At 34.1% G+C, this 14,172-nt stretch overlaps 1 protein-coding gene across 2 annotated transcripts; it reads left to right on the forward strand.

Annotated features, from left to right (window-relative positions):
• The first annotated feature begins 1,404 nt into the window (after nucleotides 1-1,404).
• On the forward strand, nucleotides 1,405-5,059 carry LOC143568464 (protein SUPPRESSOR OF MAX2 1-like). Of its 2 annotated transcripts, none has more exons than XM_077054629.1 (3): nucleotides 1,405-2,841; nucleotides 2,971-3,211; nucleotides 3,303-5,059. In XM_077054629.1, the coding sequence occupies exons 1-3, from the start codon at nucleotides 1,520-1,522 to the stop codon at nucleotides 4,848-4,850; spliced, it is 3,111 nt and encodes a 1,036-aa protein (XP_076910744.1). In that variant the 5' UTR covers nucleotides 1,405-1,519; the 3' UTR covers nucleotides 4,851-5,059. The 2 variants fall into 2 exon arrangements, with proteins under 2 accessions (XP_076910744.1, XP_076910736.1); XM_077054621.1 differs by having other exon boundaries at nucleotides 1,406-2,841; nucleotides 3,297-5,055.
• The last annotated feature ends 9,113 nt before the right edge of the window (nucleotides 5,060-14,172 follow it).

Below are 14,172 nucleotides of genomic sequence, written 5' to 3' on the forward strand. Positions count from 1 at the left end.
AGGTGCCATCACGAGCTAGTTTGTGTGGTTAGGATGTTTTCCCTACTGTGGGGTCTCAAGTTCGATTATCACAAGTATATGCTACTTAGTGTGAAGAACACTAACGTAAGAGAATTAAATTTGGGTAAGGAGTGGTTCAATTTAGATCTCTTTTGGAGGATTGCTCAATTCTCTTGGAGGCTTAAAACGAAACAAGATTTTGAGACCTCTTTGAATTTTATTGTTACATTGCAAAACAATTAACCACAAATATGTTTGTCTATTCAAATAGCTTAAGTATTTAATATGTTTTTTTGTCTAACTTTGAATTCCATCATTTAGTATGTTTTCAGCTAACTTTGGTCTAAACTGATGGCCTTATCCAAGTGGGTCTAAAGCCCTAGCTTGAGTTTACCCCTTTAAAGACGACCCCACTAGGAGAAATGTCTGCTCCTCAAGTGGATTTTGATAAAGCCTTTGATTCCATTAATCAAAACTTTCTTAACTCAGCGATGAAACAAATTAATTTTTTTGAAAAGTGGAGGGGTTGGAATGCTAGATTATGCAGTACGGTGGCGAGAGCAAGGTCATTAACATCGAACCCAAGACCACGTACCACCGCAACGCTGATACGTGGTGTGTCCAAATCGGGTTAAACCCATAACCTTTTTAACAAAGCCTAAACAATAAACAACAGCGCTATCTAAAATCATAACTTGTTACACATTGGCATACCTATGGTGACTAAACCCTAACTTTTTAATAAAGCATCAAGACCAAAACATAAGTGTACCATAACCATCACCCCAATAATTTAATCCAAATATATTCTTTCATCTTCTTCTAATATAAATATAATAAAACCAAAATCAGATTAGTTGGAGATGGTACATACAAAAGGGAGGAGCTTGTGATTCCACTTATATTATTAAACTTTATAAACCACTTTTTTATAATAACCCAAAAAGGTGTAAGGTGTAGAGAGTAGAGTAGAGTAGAGTAGAGTAGAGTAGAGTAGAGTAGAGTATAGTATAATAATATTAATAATAATAATAATATAAACAGAAGAGAACATTTATTTTCCAGAAATCCTTGCAAATTCTCCCTTTGAATACAAACAAACTTTGCCATCATCATCCTTTTTCCCAAGAAACTCAAATTTACCCATCCTTGTAACCATGACCACTTATTATTAAATAATTTCTAAAAAGCTTTTTTTGTTTTTATTTTCATTTATTACTATATACAACTATACATACATCACATATACAACACATCATACATATAGAGACAGATACAGGGTTTTCTTTATCTTCTCTTTCTCTTCTATTCTCCCTAAATTGATATCAGAAATTATGATCTGAATTCAATCCAAAGTTTTTGTCTTTCAATTCAAAGTCTTCTTGTTTCTTACTTCTAATTCAAATTCACATTTCTTCAATTTCTTTGCGTTTTATTCAATTCCAACTTCTGGGTTTTGTTTAATTTGTGATTCTGTACAAAATCCAGTTCCCAGATTTTGATTTGGTAGCAAATTATTATGAGGGCAGGATTGAGTACGATCCAGCAAACCCTAACGCCTGAGGCGGCAAGTGTATTGAATAATTCAATATCATTAGCCGGCCGGAGAAACCACGGCCAAACGACGCCACTTCATGTGGCGTCCACACTCCTGGCCGCACCGACCGGGTTTCTCCGGCAAGCGTGTATCCAGTCCCACCCGAATTCCTCCCACCCGCTCCAGTGCCGAGCGCTGGAGCTTTGCTACAGCGTGGCACTGGAACGGCTCCCAACCGCCACGTCATCGGTTGTGGAACCACCTATTTCCAACGCTCTGATGGCGGCCCTTAAACGGGCCCAGGCCCATCAGAGGCGTGGTTGCCCAGAGCAACAACAACAACCGCTTTTAGCGGTTAAGGTGGAGCTCGAACAACTTATAATTTCCATTCTCGATGACCCGAGTGTCAGTCGGGTCATGCGAGAAGCTAGCTTTTCGAGCCCCGCCGTTAAAGCGACTATCGAACAGTCGTTGAATAATAATAACGTTACTAACGTTGTTATTAATAATATTAATAATAACAACGTTAGTAACGTTATTGGAAACAACCTGACCCCGACCCCACTAGGGATCGGATTCAGGTCGTCTCCCGTGCCCGTTTCGTTACCTGTAAACCGGAACTTGTACTTGAATCCACGTTTGATTCAACAAACGAATAACGAAACGGCATCTTTGACGCCACGAAATCTTTATCTGAATCCGCGGTTACAGCAACCGCAGCAAGGGAATCTGAATCAAGGTTCAAATCAATTAGGACAGCACAGGACTGATGATGTAAAAAGGGTTATTGATATTATGACAAAACCGAAAAGGCGGAATCCGATTCTAGTGGGGGAAGTGGAACCCGAAGCAATCCGTAAAGAGATCTTGATACGAATCGAAAAGGGGGAATTCGGAACAGGTGGTGAGCTAAACAACAACGTTGACGTTATTTCCATCGAAAATGAATTCGCATCTGTTTCGGATAAGTCACTTATTCCGATTAAGATCAAGGAATTAAGCGAAGTGGTCGATAAAAGAATTGGGGGTTTTAATAGTACGAAACGGATAATAATCGACTTAGCTGATTTAAAATGGCTGGTGGAGCAACCACCAGCCGCGGTTGCAGCTTCGGTTGGCCGAGAATCTGTGGCCGAGATGACAAAATTGGTTGCGAAATTTACGGGTAAAGTCTGGTTGTTTGGTACAGCTACTTGTGAAACATATTTAAGGTGTCAAGTTTATCATCCATCTATGGAAACCGATTGGGATTTACACGCGGTTCCGATTACATCAAGATCACCACTCCCTAATATGTTTCCCAGGTAAAATTTTATTCGTAATCGAAAAGTGGGTATTGTTTAGAACTTTAGATTCATGTTATGAAGTTATGAACTATCTTTGGACATAAAGTTATGAACTTGTTTTGATTGTTGTTATTATTATTATTATAGGACGGGGACGAATGGTGTTCTTGGTGGTTCGGTGCAGTCTTTAAACACTTTAAAACCGTTAAATAGTTTCACGACAACTATGAATTTGGATCTTGCCCGAAAGGCGCCTTGCTGCCCGGTTTGTTCAACAAGTTTTGAACAAGAATTAGCGAAACTGAAAGAGTCGGATAAGCAGTCGGATTCGGTTAACAATAGTTTGCCTTCATGGCTGCAAAATGCGAAAACAAACGATCAATCTCAGGTAAACCGACGATTTAATTATCTAAGTTTCGACTGTTTTTTTTTTTTTAATAATTTGTTGATTTATTTGATTTGGGTTTTGACAGAATAAGGATAAAGAACATGTTTTGAAACAAAAGATTCAAGATTTACAAAAGAAATGGAGCGAAGAGTGTTCGCGGATTCACCCGAATTATAACCATAACCAATCTCCAAGATTGGATAGAGTTGTACCAATGGCTATGCCTTTGACCGGGGCGTATAAACCGAACATGCTTCTAAGACCAAGTCAACCCGGACAACAGCCACGGTTACAACCACCTAGAACTCTTCAAGAGGCGTTGCAGCCCGTCCAACAACCACGGTTAGAGCCGCCACGAAGCCCTGTCGGGACCGACCTGGTTCTCGGGTCAAAGAAACCTTCAGAACTCACGGGCCCGAAAGACAACGAGGATTTGACGGTTAAGGACCTTTTGGGTTGCATATCTTCGGAACCAATAAAGGGTAAATTCGCCAACCAAGCCGACACCGACTCGTTTAAAAGACTACTCAAAGGTCTGATGAAAAAGGCTTGGTGGCAGCCTGACGCGGCTTCCACCATAGCCACAACGATAACACAATGTAAAGTAGAATCCGGGAACCGAGGTTGCGTGTGGCTACTGTTTGCGGGTCCCGATCGGGTTGCAAAGAAGAAGATGGCATCGGTTCTTGCCGAGCACATAGGCGGGAGCAACCCGATCACTATCGCGCTCGGGTCGAGACGCGACTGTGAGGAAACCGATACGGGTTTTCGTGGTAAAACGGTTTTGGACCGTATAGCGGAGGCGGTCCGTCAGAACCCGTTTGGGGTAATCGTACTTTCCGACATTGACGAAGCGGATATGTTGATTCGCGGGAGTATTAAACGGGCCATGGAAAGAAGCCGGCTCACAGATTCTCACGGGCGGGAAATTAGCCTCGGGAATGTCGTTTTCGTACTAACCGGGAATTGGTCAACCGCTAGCGTTGACGAGCATCGGGCTGATGAGCAACGGTTGCACTCGATGGCGAGTTCTGATTGGCAGTTGAAGCTAACCGTCAGTGAAAAACGGTTAAAACGGAGAGCTAGTTGGTTGTCTGGAGTAGACAAGTTAAGGAGACCGAGGAAAGAATCGGGTTCGGGTTTAGATTTGTCACTCGATCTTAACCTAGCGATAGACTATGATGAGGACCGAACCGATGGGTCGATAAACTCGAGCAATCTAACCATTGACCAAGAAGACGAGAGCCAACAGTTTGCGGTTATGTCAATGCCCCATGAGCTCGTGGTGCATAGCGACGGGACCATTGTGTTCAAACCCGTTAATTTCGAAAACATTCGTAGCGAAATCGAGAAAACCATCATGAATGCGTTCTCGACTATAGTTGACGAGAAAATGACCATCGAGGTGAACGAGGGTGCGGTTGAGAATATACTGGGCGGGTTATGGTTTGGTCGGACAAGTCTAGAGGAATGGGCTGAACAGGTATTGGTACCGAGCCTGCGCCAGGTCAGCGCACGGTTACCGGGTCAAGGCGAAGACATGATGGTTCGGCTCGAGTCGGACCGTGACTCAGTCCAGGTGGGTGGTGGTGGGGATTGGTTGCCTAGTAAAATTGCAGTGGTGGTTGATGGGGTATAATAATTTTGGTACTTGAAACTAAGGGACTATATATGTAAATAGACCATGGTGGGGGGAGGTATAGTGAAACATGTAGAAAAGATGAGGGACGTTAATAGATGTAACGGGAAATGACGGTCCTCATATTTTCTTTTTTTCTTTTTTTTTTTGTCGTATAATATAAATATCTCAAAGTAATGATTACAATTTAAGTTTGAGCAATAAGATGATTTATTAAATGATGTTCATTTATTTGTTTTTCTGCTTTAGATGATGCCTTGTTTTCAAACACTAACTAAATTTTAATATTGTTTCAATTAATTTCGGATAAAAAATATATACATACACATTTTTTATTAAGACAAAATATATAGGATTAAAAATTTTTTGAAGCTTGAGTGATTTAATTGAGACATAATAATAATAATAATAATAATAATAACAACTCAATTGAATCAATATTGAAATTCGGTTTTTATACTATAAAGTTTTTCCATGGAAAAAGATTACATGTGAGAAAGAAATCACCATACTTCATAGAATCAATGTTAAATGCAACGTTACATGTGAATGTCAATTCAAGTCACCGCAACATGTATAAAATGCATCATTATAAAAAATGATATATCGTTGAATAAGTTGTAACAAGGGGCTGACCTATTCCCGAGAGAGGGAGATAGAGTTGTCCGCTGGATTTTTTTGTTGATATCTGTGTAAAAATCTGATTGCCCTCCTTAAATTAGTGTTAAGCCCTCTATCGCTCACAGTGAAAAAAAATTCTTGGTCTGGCTGATTGTAACTAAAACTATAACAGTTTTTCCAATATGTTATTGCCATATCATTTTAAAGTAATAACCAAAAATAAAAGGGGCTATTATAACGTAGAAAGTTTTTTGGGGTGTAAGTGACAAATAGGGAAAACATGGGAGGTGACTGTGACTGTGACTGTGAATGTGTGAAATTAATATCACATGGCAATGATATGGATCATAGATTAAATTTAAGTGGTCATAAAGGCACTTTTTGGTTTTATTAAATAAATAATAACAACAATAAAATAAGTGAGTCTAAACAAGCACACGTCTTGGCCTCAGTCTATGTCTGGCTACTACTTCTATAACTATACCCTTTTCATATTTTTATATTATATCTATTTATTTCTTTTTATTAGCCATTGCAAATTTAATTTTTTTATATTATTAGAAATGATATATAATATTATTTATGTGTTTTTAGTTTATTAGCCATTGCAAAATTTAATATTTTTTAATATAAACGATAAAAGATATATAATGTAAAAGTATAAGTGATTGTTTTGTAATGGCTAGTGTAAGTGATTGCTAAAAGCAAAGTTTTTAAGAAGAAATAAGTTTGGAGGTTTCACTTTTAATTCTCACGTATAACAAATTTAAAGAAATTTTATCGTTCTAAAATATATATATATATATAAATTGTCAACAACAGCGGGATAGGAATCTTGTTATTATACATTAAATGTACGATGGTAAGGTCATTGAAGGCTTTGAATTTTGATTCTTTACTAAAACTATAAGATATCCTCGTAAAGTCATTAATACACGTTTGCTTCCATTATTTTTATTTCTACAAAATGACTATTCACGATGGCCACTTGGTCTATCGGTTGGTATAATGTTTATCCTTATCAAGTTGTTATGGACTTGAGTCTTATAAAACAAGCGACGTGTAAATTTTAGAGACGTATGTTTACTGATAAAACTTAAGTAATTTATAATAGTTTTGTTACAGTTACATTAACTCCAACATATAATAATAATAATAATAATAATAATAATAATAACAATAATAATAATAATAACAAACTAATTAACAATAAAACGCCCAAATTGCTTATGTGTATAAATCAGTATCATGCAATAACATTCTGTTACTTCTATTAATTAAAAAAAGAAAAACATAAAATAGTTTGAAACAGGCTTGGACAAAAGTGACACACAGTTGTGTGTATGGCTGTAAATGTATGAAGAGACATAAAATTGAGGGAAGGCCAAAAATATTGGACATTTCTCAAAAGGCATAAATTGGGAAGTAAAATTTCGGCTTTCTATTCTCACACACTTCACTTGTCGGCATGACATTTTCGTATGTCTCCTTTTTTTCATACACAAGTTTATTGTAAACATACATCTTTTTTATTATAACTTATAGTTTATACAAAAGTAAACAACAATTTATTGAAAGTTTTTCTGTCTTCCCCCATGTATTGAAACCATGAGCCACATAATACAAATTGGCCATTGCTAGGTTGTAGATGCTATAACCTTTTTGAAGAGAAGACGATGATTCAAATTCTGATATGAGGTAGATTATTTTTTAATAAAAAGATGTATGTGAGTTTTCGTTCAAAGAATAAACACAATATTTTTATTTCAATCGATAAATACGGGATCCATGAATTTCATAAATGATTATCAGAAATTGTACATAATAAACAAAAACTAGAGTTATTAAAATCTAAATTAGACATTATAAAAGTCTAAGTGTAAACAAATCCGTTTCAGTCTAAATCATCTAATACACGAGTTGGGTTCAAGTTCATACACTGAACTTGATTAGTACTGTGAGTATAATTAAAACTATCATTAATATAAATATAATAATGATTATGTGAACATATAATAATATAAGTATATAATTTATTATTATATATAATCATTATAAACACACACCAAATATATAACAAACAAATAAGCTTACCGAGCTTGAGTTTGTAAACCACTCATAAACTGTACTCAAGCTTATAATATTTTTCTCAAGTTGAGCGCCTATAAGCAAAACTTTAGATATAAAGCTTGAAATGAGTTATATAAATGATGCTAGTTATGTAAATTATAAATAAAATTGGCTTATTGTCCAAGTCTCATTTTCAGAAAGAAAAAAAAATCAACACAAAATAACTCATAAATCCAACATCCATATTCATTGAAAGTAATATTACCATCTTTAATAAATGATAATTGACTTTATATGCAAATTTAAGGGCAAAACTACACCTATCAATATTGTGGGTTAGGTTTGCCTACAATGCACGATTGCGATTCTTAACGACATTTGGTGTAGTTATTAATGTTTGAAGATGAGTTTTGACGAATCTTCCTAGTTTAAGCTTTTGATTTCTTAAAAGAAAATGACCTTTTTTGTAATAAAAGGTCTAATTAAAGGCTTCAAAAGACCAAGTAAAACTAGCTTAATAAATAACACTCTTGACTCGATCTTACTTCATCTTTAACATCTTTATATTTAACATGTAATTGTTGTTGTGGTAATGAAAGCTTGTTTTGCCAGTAAGAAATAGTAAACCACTATGATTTACGAAATTACTTAAATAAGAAAAATAGAAAATCATCAATATTTGTGTTCTTATATATTTATTGAACCAAAACTAGTCAAAGTTTTTGACGCAGCCTGTTTGAAGAGGAGTGGCATTAATGCCCACAGCATATAGAGATAAGAAAAGCAGGACCATTTTGGTATTAATAATATTTTCATAATTTCTATAAGTTCTTTAAACGTGGATACAAAGACAAATATTGTTTTGAGAGTTGTCTTGCATTGATGCATGCATGTTGTCATGTGTCATGTGCCACACTTTCTAAACTTAGGTCTTTGCCCATCCACACCATGTGTTCTCATTTATTCATATCAAATCCAAAATCAATTTAGATCATCATGAGTTAGCTAGAAGAAATGTATTTTTAGTTAAAAGTTATAATATTTAAATTAGTGTAAAGTTTTATCTTATTATATTTCGCTCTAATAAATAGATATATTTCTTCTAGAAACATATACTATGAGTTCTAATCTCAAGGGCTGTCATTTGTTTTTGTTTGATGAGAAATAACAAGGAATATCAAAAATTCGACTGACTATTTCGAAGTAACAAAAAGAAATTAAGGCAATAACTGGAGTGAGAGAGTTAGAGTCAAAAAGAAGATTATTCACTTCTTTCTGTCATTCAAAGCCATGCATGAGACATTCATCTCACGTGGCTCTTAAGTGATAAAGAAATCACATCTTCTTTCTTTTTCGATTACCTTCATCGCGTATGTATAACACCACTTCCATTCAATTTCTAAAAAGGATTATTAATCTGTAACTTTCGAGGAATCCTTCATCAGTTGATGTGAATGACTTATTTTTTAATCTTTTTGATATTGGTTCCGTAGGAACAAGTCAAATTGTAGTACCATCTGATTTGATTCAATCTCAATAACCACGATATCATCTTAGGATGGGCAGTTGCCCTTCATCATTTCTTTTAGAGTTATGCATACTCGAAAATCCTTATTGATATCACGAAAAGAAATCATAGCTAGGTCCGTCGTTGTCTAATCTTTTGGAAAGATATTAATTTAGGAATGTTGGACATGATAACAAAAATTGCATGAAGATGTTGGTTATAAAAATGGACTGTTAGTTATGTATCATGTGCGGCTATAGAGATATTATATATTGAATTAAACATGTTAATTAGACCACATTCAATAAGTAACGTGTAAACTTCTTGTTTCCAAACAAACCATAGTTCATGATTACTTTTCACGTGGAATAATTTATGCATATCGGTTTAGGCAGGGCCGGCCGAACGTTTATGGAGGCCAAAAGCGAATTACAAATTTGAGGCCTTTTCAGTTTAATCTTTTTGTTTATATAAACTATTCTCTTTTACCCAGGCTTGGTACAAACAATAATACTAATATGCACTGCTCCGATTCAGTTGAAATAATGTTTCGATTGGCATTTAAAGTTGAACTCCATAAACCTTTTTTTTACTCTTTTTGAATGGCCAGTGCCCAATATCAAGTTTTGGTTTGACATTGTTAGAATGCTTATTATCAAGTATAATGTGATTAATAATGTTAATTGCTTTATTACCTAAAGGTTTATTTCATCGACATGAATTAAAAGATCTTAAAACTATTAGAAGTTTAGAACCAATAACAATCAGAAGTTACACTAAAAACCCAACAAATTGATGGAATAAGAACCTGAATTGATGTTATTGTCACTGTGCAAAACCACCAACAATTAATATTCTTTTGTCTTCATTCAAAAAAGAAGCAATCAGCCAACACAAGAACTCATGTCGAACAAGAACTAATGTTGTTTGATTGATTAATGGAAGAACTCATGTCGAACAAGAACTAATGTTGTTTGATTGATTAATGGAAGGTATTGTCCGACAAGAACTGATGGATTTAACTTGATTTCTTAATGCATCAATGGAAAGCCAAATTGGCTAAGAACAAAAACCATCGAATTGACAAAGAAGGAAAAATAAATCGAGTCGTATGTTTGTGGTTTGATTAATTGAAGGTTCTTTTTGATGATTAATGGAATTGATTTGAGTCTTTTGATTTCCCCATGTTTAGCTGACCAATTTGTTCCATGACTCAGTTTTTTCAATATATAAAAAAGCTTAAAAATAAAAAATGGAGGCCTTCTTGTCTTGGAGGCCTAAAGCTAGGGCTTCACCTCAATCAACATAAGAGCTGGCCCTGGGTTTAGGTCATGATATATAAACACGTACCTAAGTGTGTGTATATATATGTCTTCTTATATTTACACATACATTGATAATCTTATATTGTAAAATACAGAGAAAGTTAATATCATAAAGAATGACGCTTGATTGCACTGGCGAGGCTTGGACGAGGAATCCAGGGGGGACTCAATACGTATAAGGATATTCATAAACAGAAAGGGGGGTGTCGGGCGAAAACAGATTAATTTACGCTACATATAAATATTTTTGGATACAAACGAGTAAATTTACACCACTGAAAAAAATAAAGATCGACCTTAAACAAGCTGCGTCCGTGCTTCATTGAAAACTTTTCATAAATGCATTAAAAATAATAATATTTAAAAATATAGCTAAACAGTAAACACGATGTAAAGCTAAAAGCATCACAACTAGTTATTCCTTTAATTATAACAAGTTTTGTTTTCTTCCATTTTTTGTGGCTTTTATGCATTTGGAGAGATTTGGGGTAAAGGCGTGATCTCAATTATGAGATTTTTTGATTTGGTCCTCGTGTAAAAATGATATCAAAATCATTAGATCATGGGTGTGGAAATGGCCACATAAGCGTCATCTTATTTCCACATCACTTTATTATTGATCTATGCTTAAAAAAAGGTGTGGTTTCACTTTCCGATGATGTAAAAACATATTTACTTTACTTGTATATATAATTATTCTACTTGATTCTTATAATTAGCATGTTAATTTCATTTATACGTTAATTTTCCTATATATGTAAAATATTATAAAATACTTATAAATATTGAAGTCAACGATACATATTTTCAATTTTATGTGTCTTGTATACGGAAACACTTTAATAGAAGTTTAAAGTGTTAATTATGCTAATTGTGCGACTTGTATATGATCAGATGAAAGTTAATCTTGAAACAAGTTAAAAGAAAGCTGAAGAGGTTAAGGTGATGTTTGTTTTTGCTTCAAACATCTGCAGGAGAGTAATGTCTGCAGGCTCACAGACAATCAGCTGTGAAGACAGTTTGTTTTTTTAAAAGAATAAGATCTGCAAACAGCTTATAACTTCTTAAAACAAAAGCTATTGAAACATGCTTCAAACGTCTTCATCCTCCACAACCGGTCGTCCAGCCCTTCCAACCCTAGCCACCGCCTCCGTCGCTCCTCCACTCGCCGGCAGCCATCGCCACCGCCTCTGCTCCTCCAGGTACACTCCTTCTCTTCCTCTCTCCCTTGGTTCCGGTCGCCATAACCACCGCCATACCGCCTCCTGCTCTCTCCCTTGGTTCGGTCGCCATACCGCCGCCATAACCACCGTTCGACCACCTCCGTCGACCCCCCGCTGCTTCATCATTAAACCGTTCGACCACCGCCGTTCGACCACCTCGTTCTGGTGGTTGTGTTTTGGGCTGATTTGGTCTGCTTATATAAATTGAAAGAGTCGAGAAGTTTTATCGTGATTCATACAATCCGTTCAGTTTCTCTCTCAAACATCAATTTTGTTCATCTTCTGTTAATTTAGGGTTTTGATTCTTGAATCCGTTTGTTTTCCAGTTTTAGTCTTTATGATTGTTGTAATCAGTAGATAGATTCTAGTGTACCAGATGTGCTATAAGTGTGTATTTTAGAGTTTGATTGTCTGGTTGTTTTTGTTTGAGAGTTGTTGAAGATTTATGAAATTGGTAGTAGTTTTCAGAGATATATGGCAAGATTGGTAGTAGTTTTCAGAGAAGTCAACATATATAAATGATTTCTTTTATTTTGGTCCATAAACTTTCGTCTTTAGGAAAATACATTTTAAGAAAAAAGAGTGTGTCGGTTTATGGTATTTGACCCAAACCACCTTTGATTTGTTTTTGTTAAGCCATTTGTTTTTGTTATGGTATTTGAGTTTATTTTATGTGCTTTGAGTTTATTTTATGTTATGTGTTTTTTAAACTTGTTTTTAATATTATAATTTTATGTAACTTGAATGTTAAATAACTTCTATCCAGTGAGATAAGTTTGATAATTTACATATTTTCAGTTTATGCAGACAGTATCAACTTATAAAAACAAACAGTCTTATTTTTTCAGCTTACAGAGCTTCAGACCACATCTTCAGCTGCAGACATAAAAACAGATGAAATCAGCTTACAGACAGTTTATGTCTGCAAAAACAAACAGCACCTAAGTGAAAGTTTAGTTTAATTAATTAGTATTTTAATATTTAGAGTTATCTGATTTGATTTAATTAATAGATATAATATTAGTATTAGATTATAACTGAGAGAAATCTTTAGGTAGGATTGGTATAGTTTTTCTCGAATAAGTAGATGGTTTATGGTAATTATAATGTGTGGTTTTCATTCTTAATATTATTGAAAGAGTTGTGACGAGTTACAATAAAAATATATGTGTGATTCGATCCAATTAAGTCCAATAATATATGTGTTAGTTTTATAAACTTTTTATTAATATTTAAGCTTTGATATAATCTGATGATGTAACAATGATGATACCTGAAGTACAACTAATTATGTTTGAATATATTTTTTTTAAATGCTAGCTAATTCGGCTAAATGTTAGAAATTAAACTAATTTATACAAGATCAAAAGTAACTAATTAATACAAATAACCTTATATTAATTGGTTTTCAGTATCAGTTTTTTATCTTTATTCTTTAAATTTGTTTTTAAAAAACATTGGAAATCATAACTCCATATATAAATCACATATTTTATTACATCTTCTGATATTTGTAGCATTTGATATAATTAGAAACTTGGCACACTCTTAATAATTTTACAATTAAAACCTCTAGAACAATAAAACAAATAATATGCTTTGCAGATTGTACTATAACTTGAAAACGTTTTTATAGCAAAAGACAAGACGTTCTATAGCGTTTTTGAAAAAAAAAAACAACACTAGCAAAAATCCCACCAAACATAATTATGGATTAGCTTAGAAAACCGAAAAAACGGAAACACTACAAAACTTGTTAAATAAAACTAAATAGGCATTATATTATAGTTGATGACATAGAGTGTCTTTTAAAAAGAATGTTATCTAAATTATAAAGTACTAAACTAATCCTAACCCTATATAAAGTTCACCTTTTATGTGACCAACCACTCTTAGGTCACACACATTAAAATAATTAACACATAATTAATATTTAAATAGATTAAATATAATTAATGATTAGAAGTGGGAAAAAAAGCTTTTTAATTAGAAGGAAAGGTCCACTTTGGTTTGTTTGGAAGTAGGATGCCTTTTTTATATCAAGACAAAACAAACCCCTCCTTTCCCCCTAACCACTCTTGTCATCTTTACCTTTCCACCCACTACATCATCGTTTTTTTTTAATCTACTTCTTTTTATTAGTTTATAGATCAATAATAGAATTAAAAATGCCATAGATATACATTGAAATTGACTTGTATTTTGGCCAAAGGAATTTAGGTTACTTTTTTATGGATTTTGTGATTCATTCGTCCCTATCAAACCAAAACATATAAGGTGGGTTGTGAGGTGTTATGAAATATGAATTATGATTCACAGTTTGGAGTTTTGTGAGTAGGGTTTCATGAGTTTTGATACCAAATGTTCACAATTTGCAGTCATTTGTTAATTTATTATTATTATTATTATTAAAATAATAGTTGAAAATAATATTTTATTAATGTTTTTGCCGACTGAATTTTATTCACTTTTGTGGACTTCTAGTTATATGTTTTCACACCTTAGTTTATGGGCATGTGCATGTGCGCACGTACGTAAGGGGATTATATAGTTGGCACAAAATTTTTGATGATTTT

This window comes from Bidens hawaiensis, unplaced genomic scaffold (genome assembly GCF_021521415.1).
Source record: "Bidens hawaiensis isolate Kalapana, Puna unplaced genomic scaffold, B.hawaiensis_p1.1 tig00001236_1, whole genome shotgun sequence".
NCBI classification, from domain to species: Eukaryota; Viridiplantae; Streptophyta; class Magnoliopsida; order Asterales; family Asteraceae; genus Bidens; species Bidens hawaiensis.

Coding starts and splice junctions, on each gene's coding strand:
- LOC143568464 (XM_077054621.1), top strand. CDS start 1,520: ATGAGGGCAGGATTGAGTACGATCCAGCAAACCCTAACGCCTGAGGCG. Junction 2,842..2,970: donor CTCCCTAATATGTTTCCCAG/GTAAAATTTTAT, acceptor TTATTATTATAG/GACGGGGACGAATGGTGTTC. Junction 3,212..3,296: donor AAACAAACGATCAATCTCAG/GTAAACCGACGA, acceptor GGGTTTTGACAG/AATAAGGATAAAGAACATGT.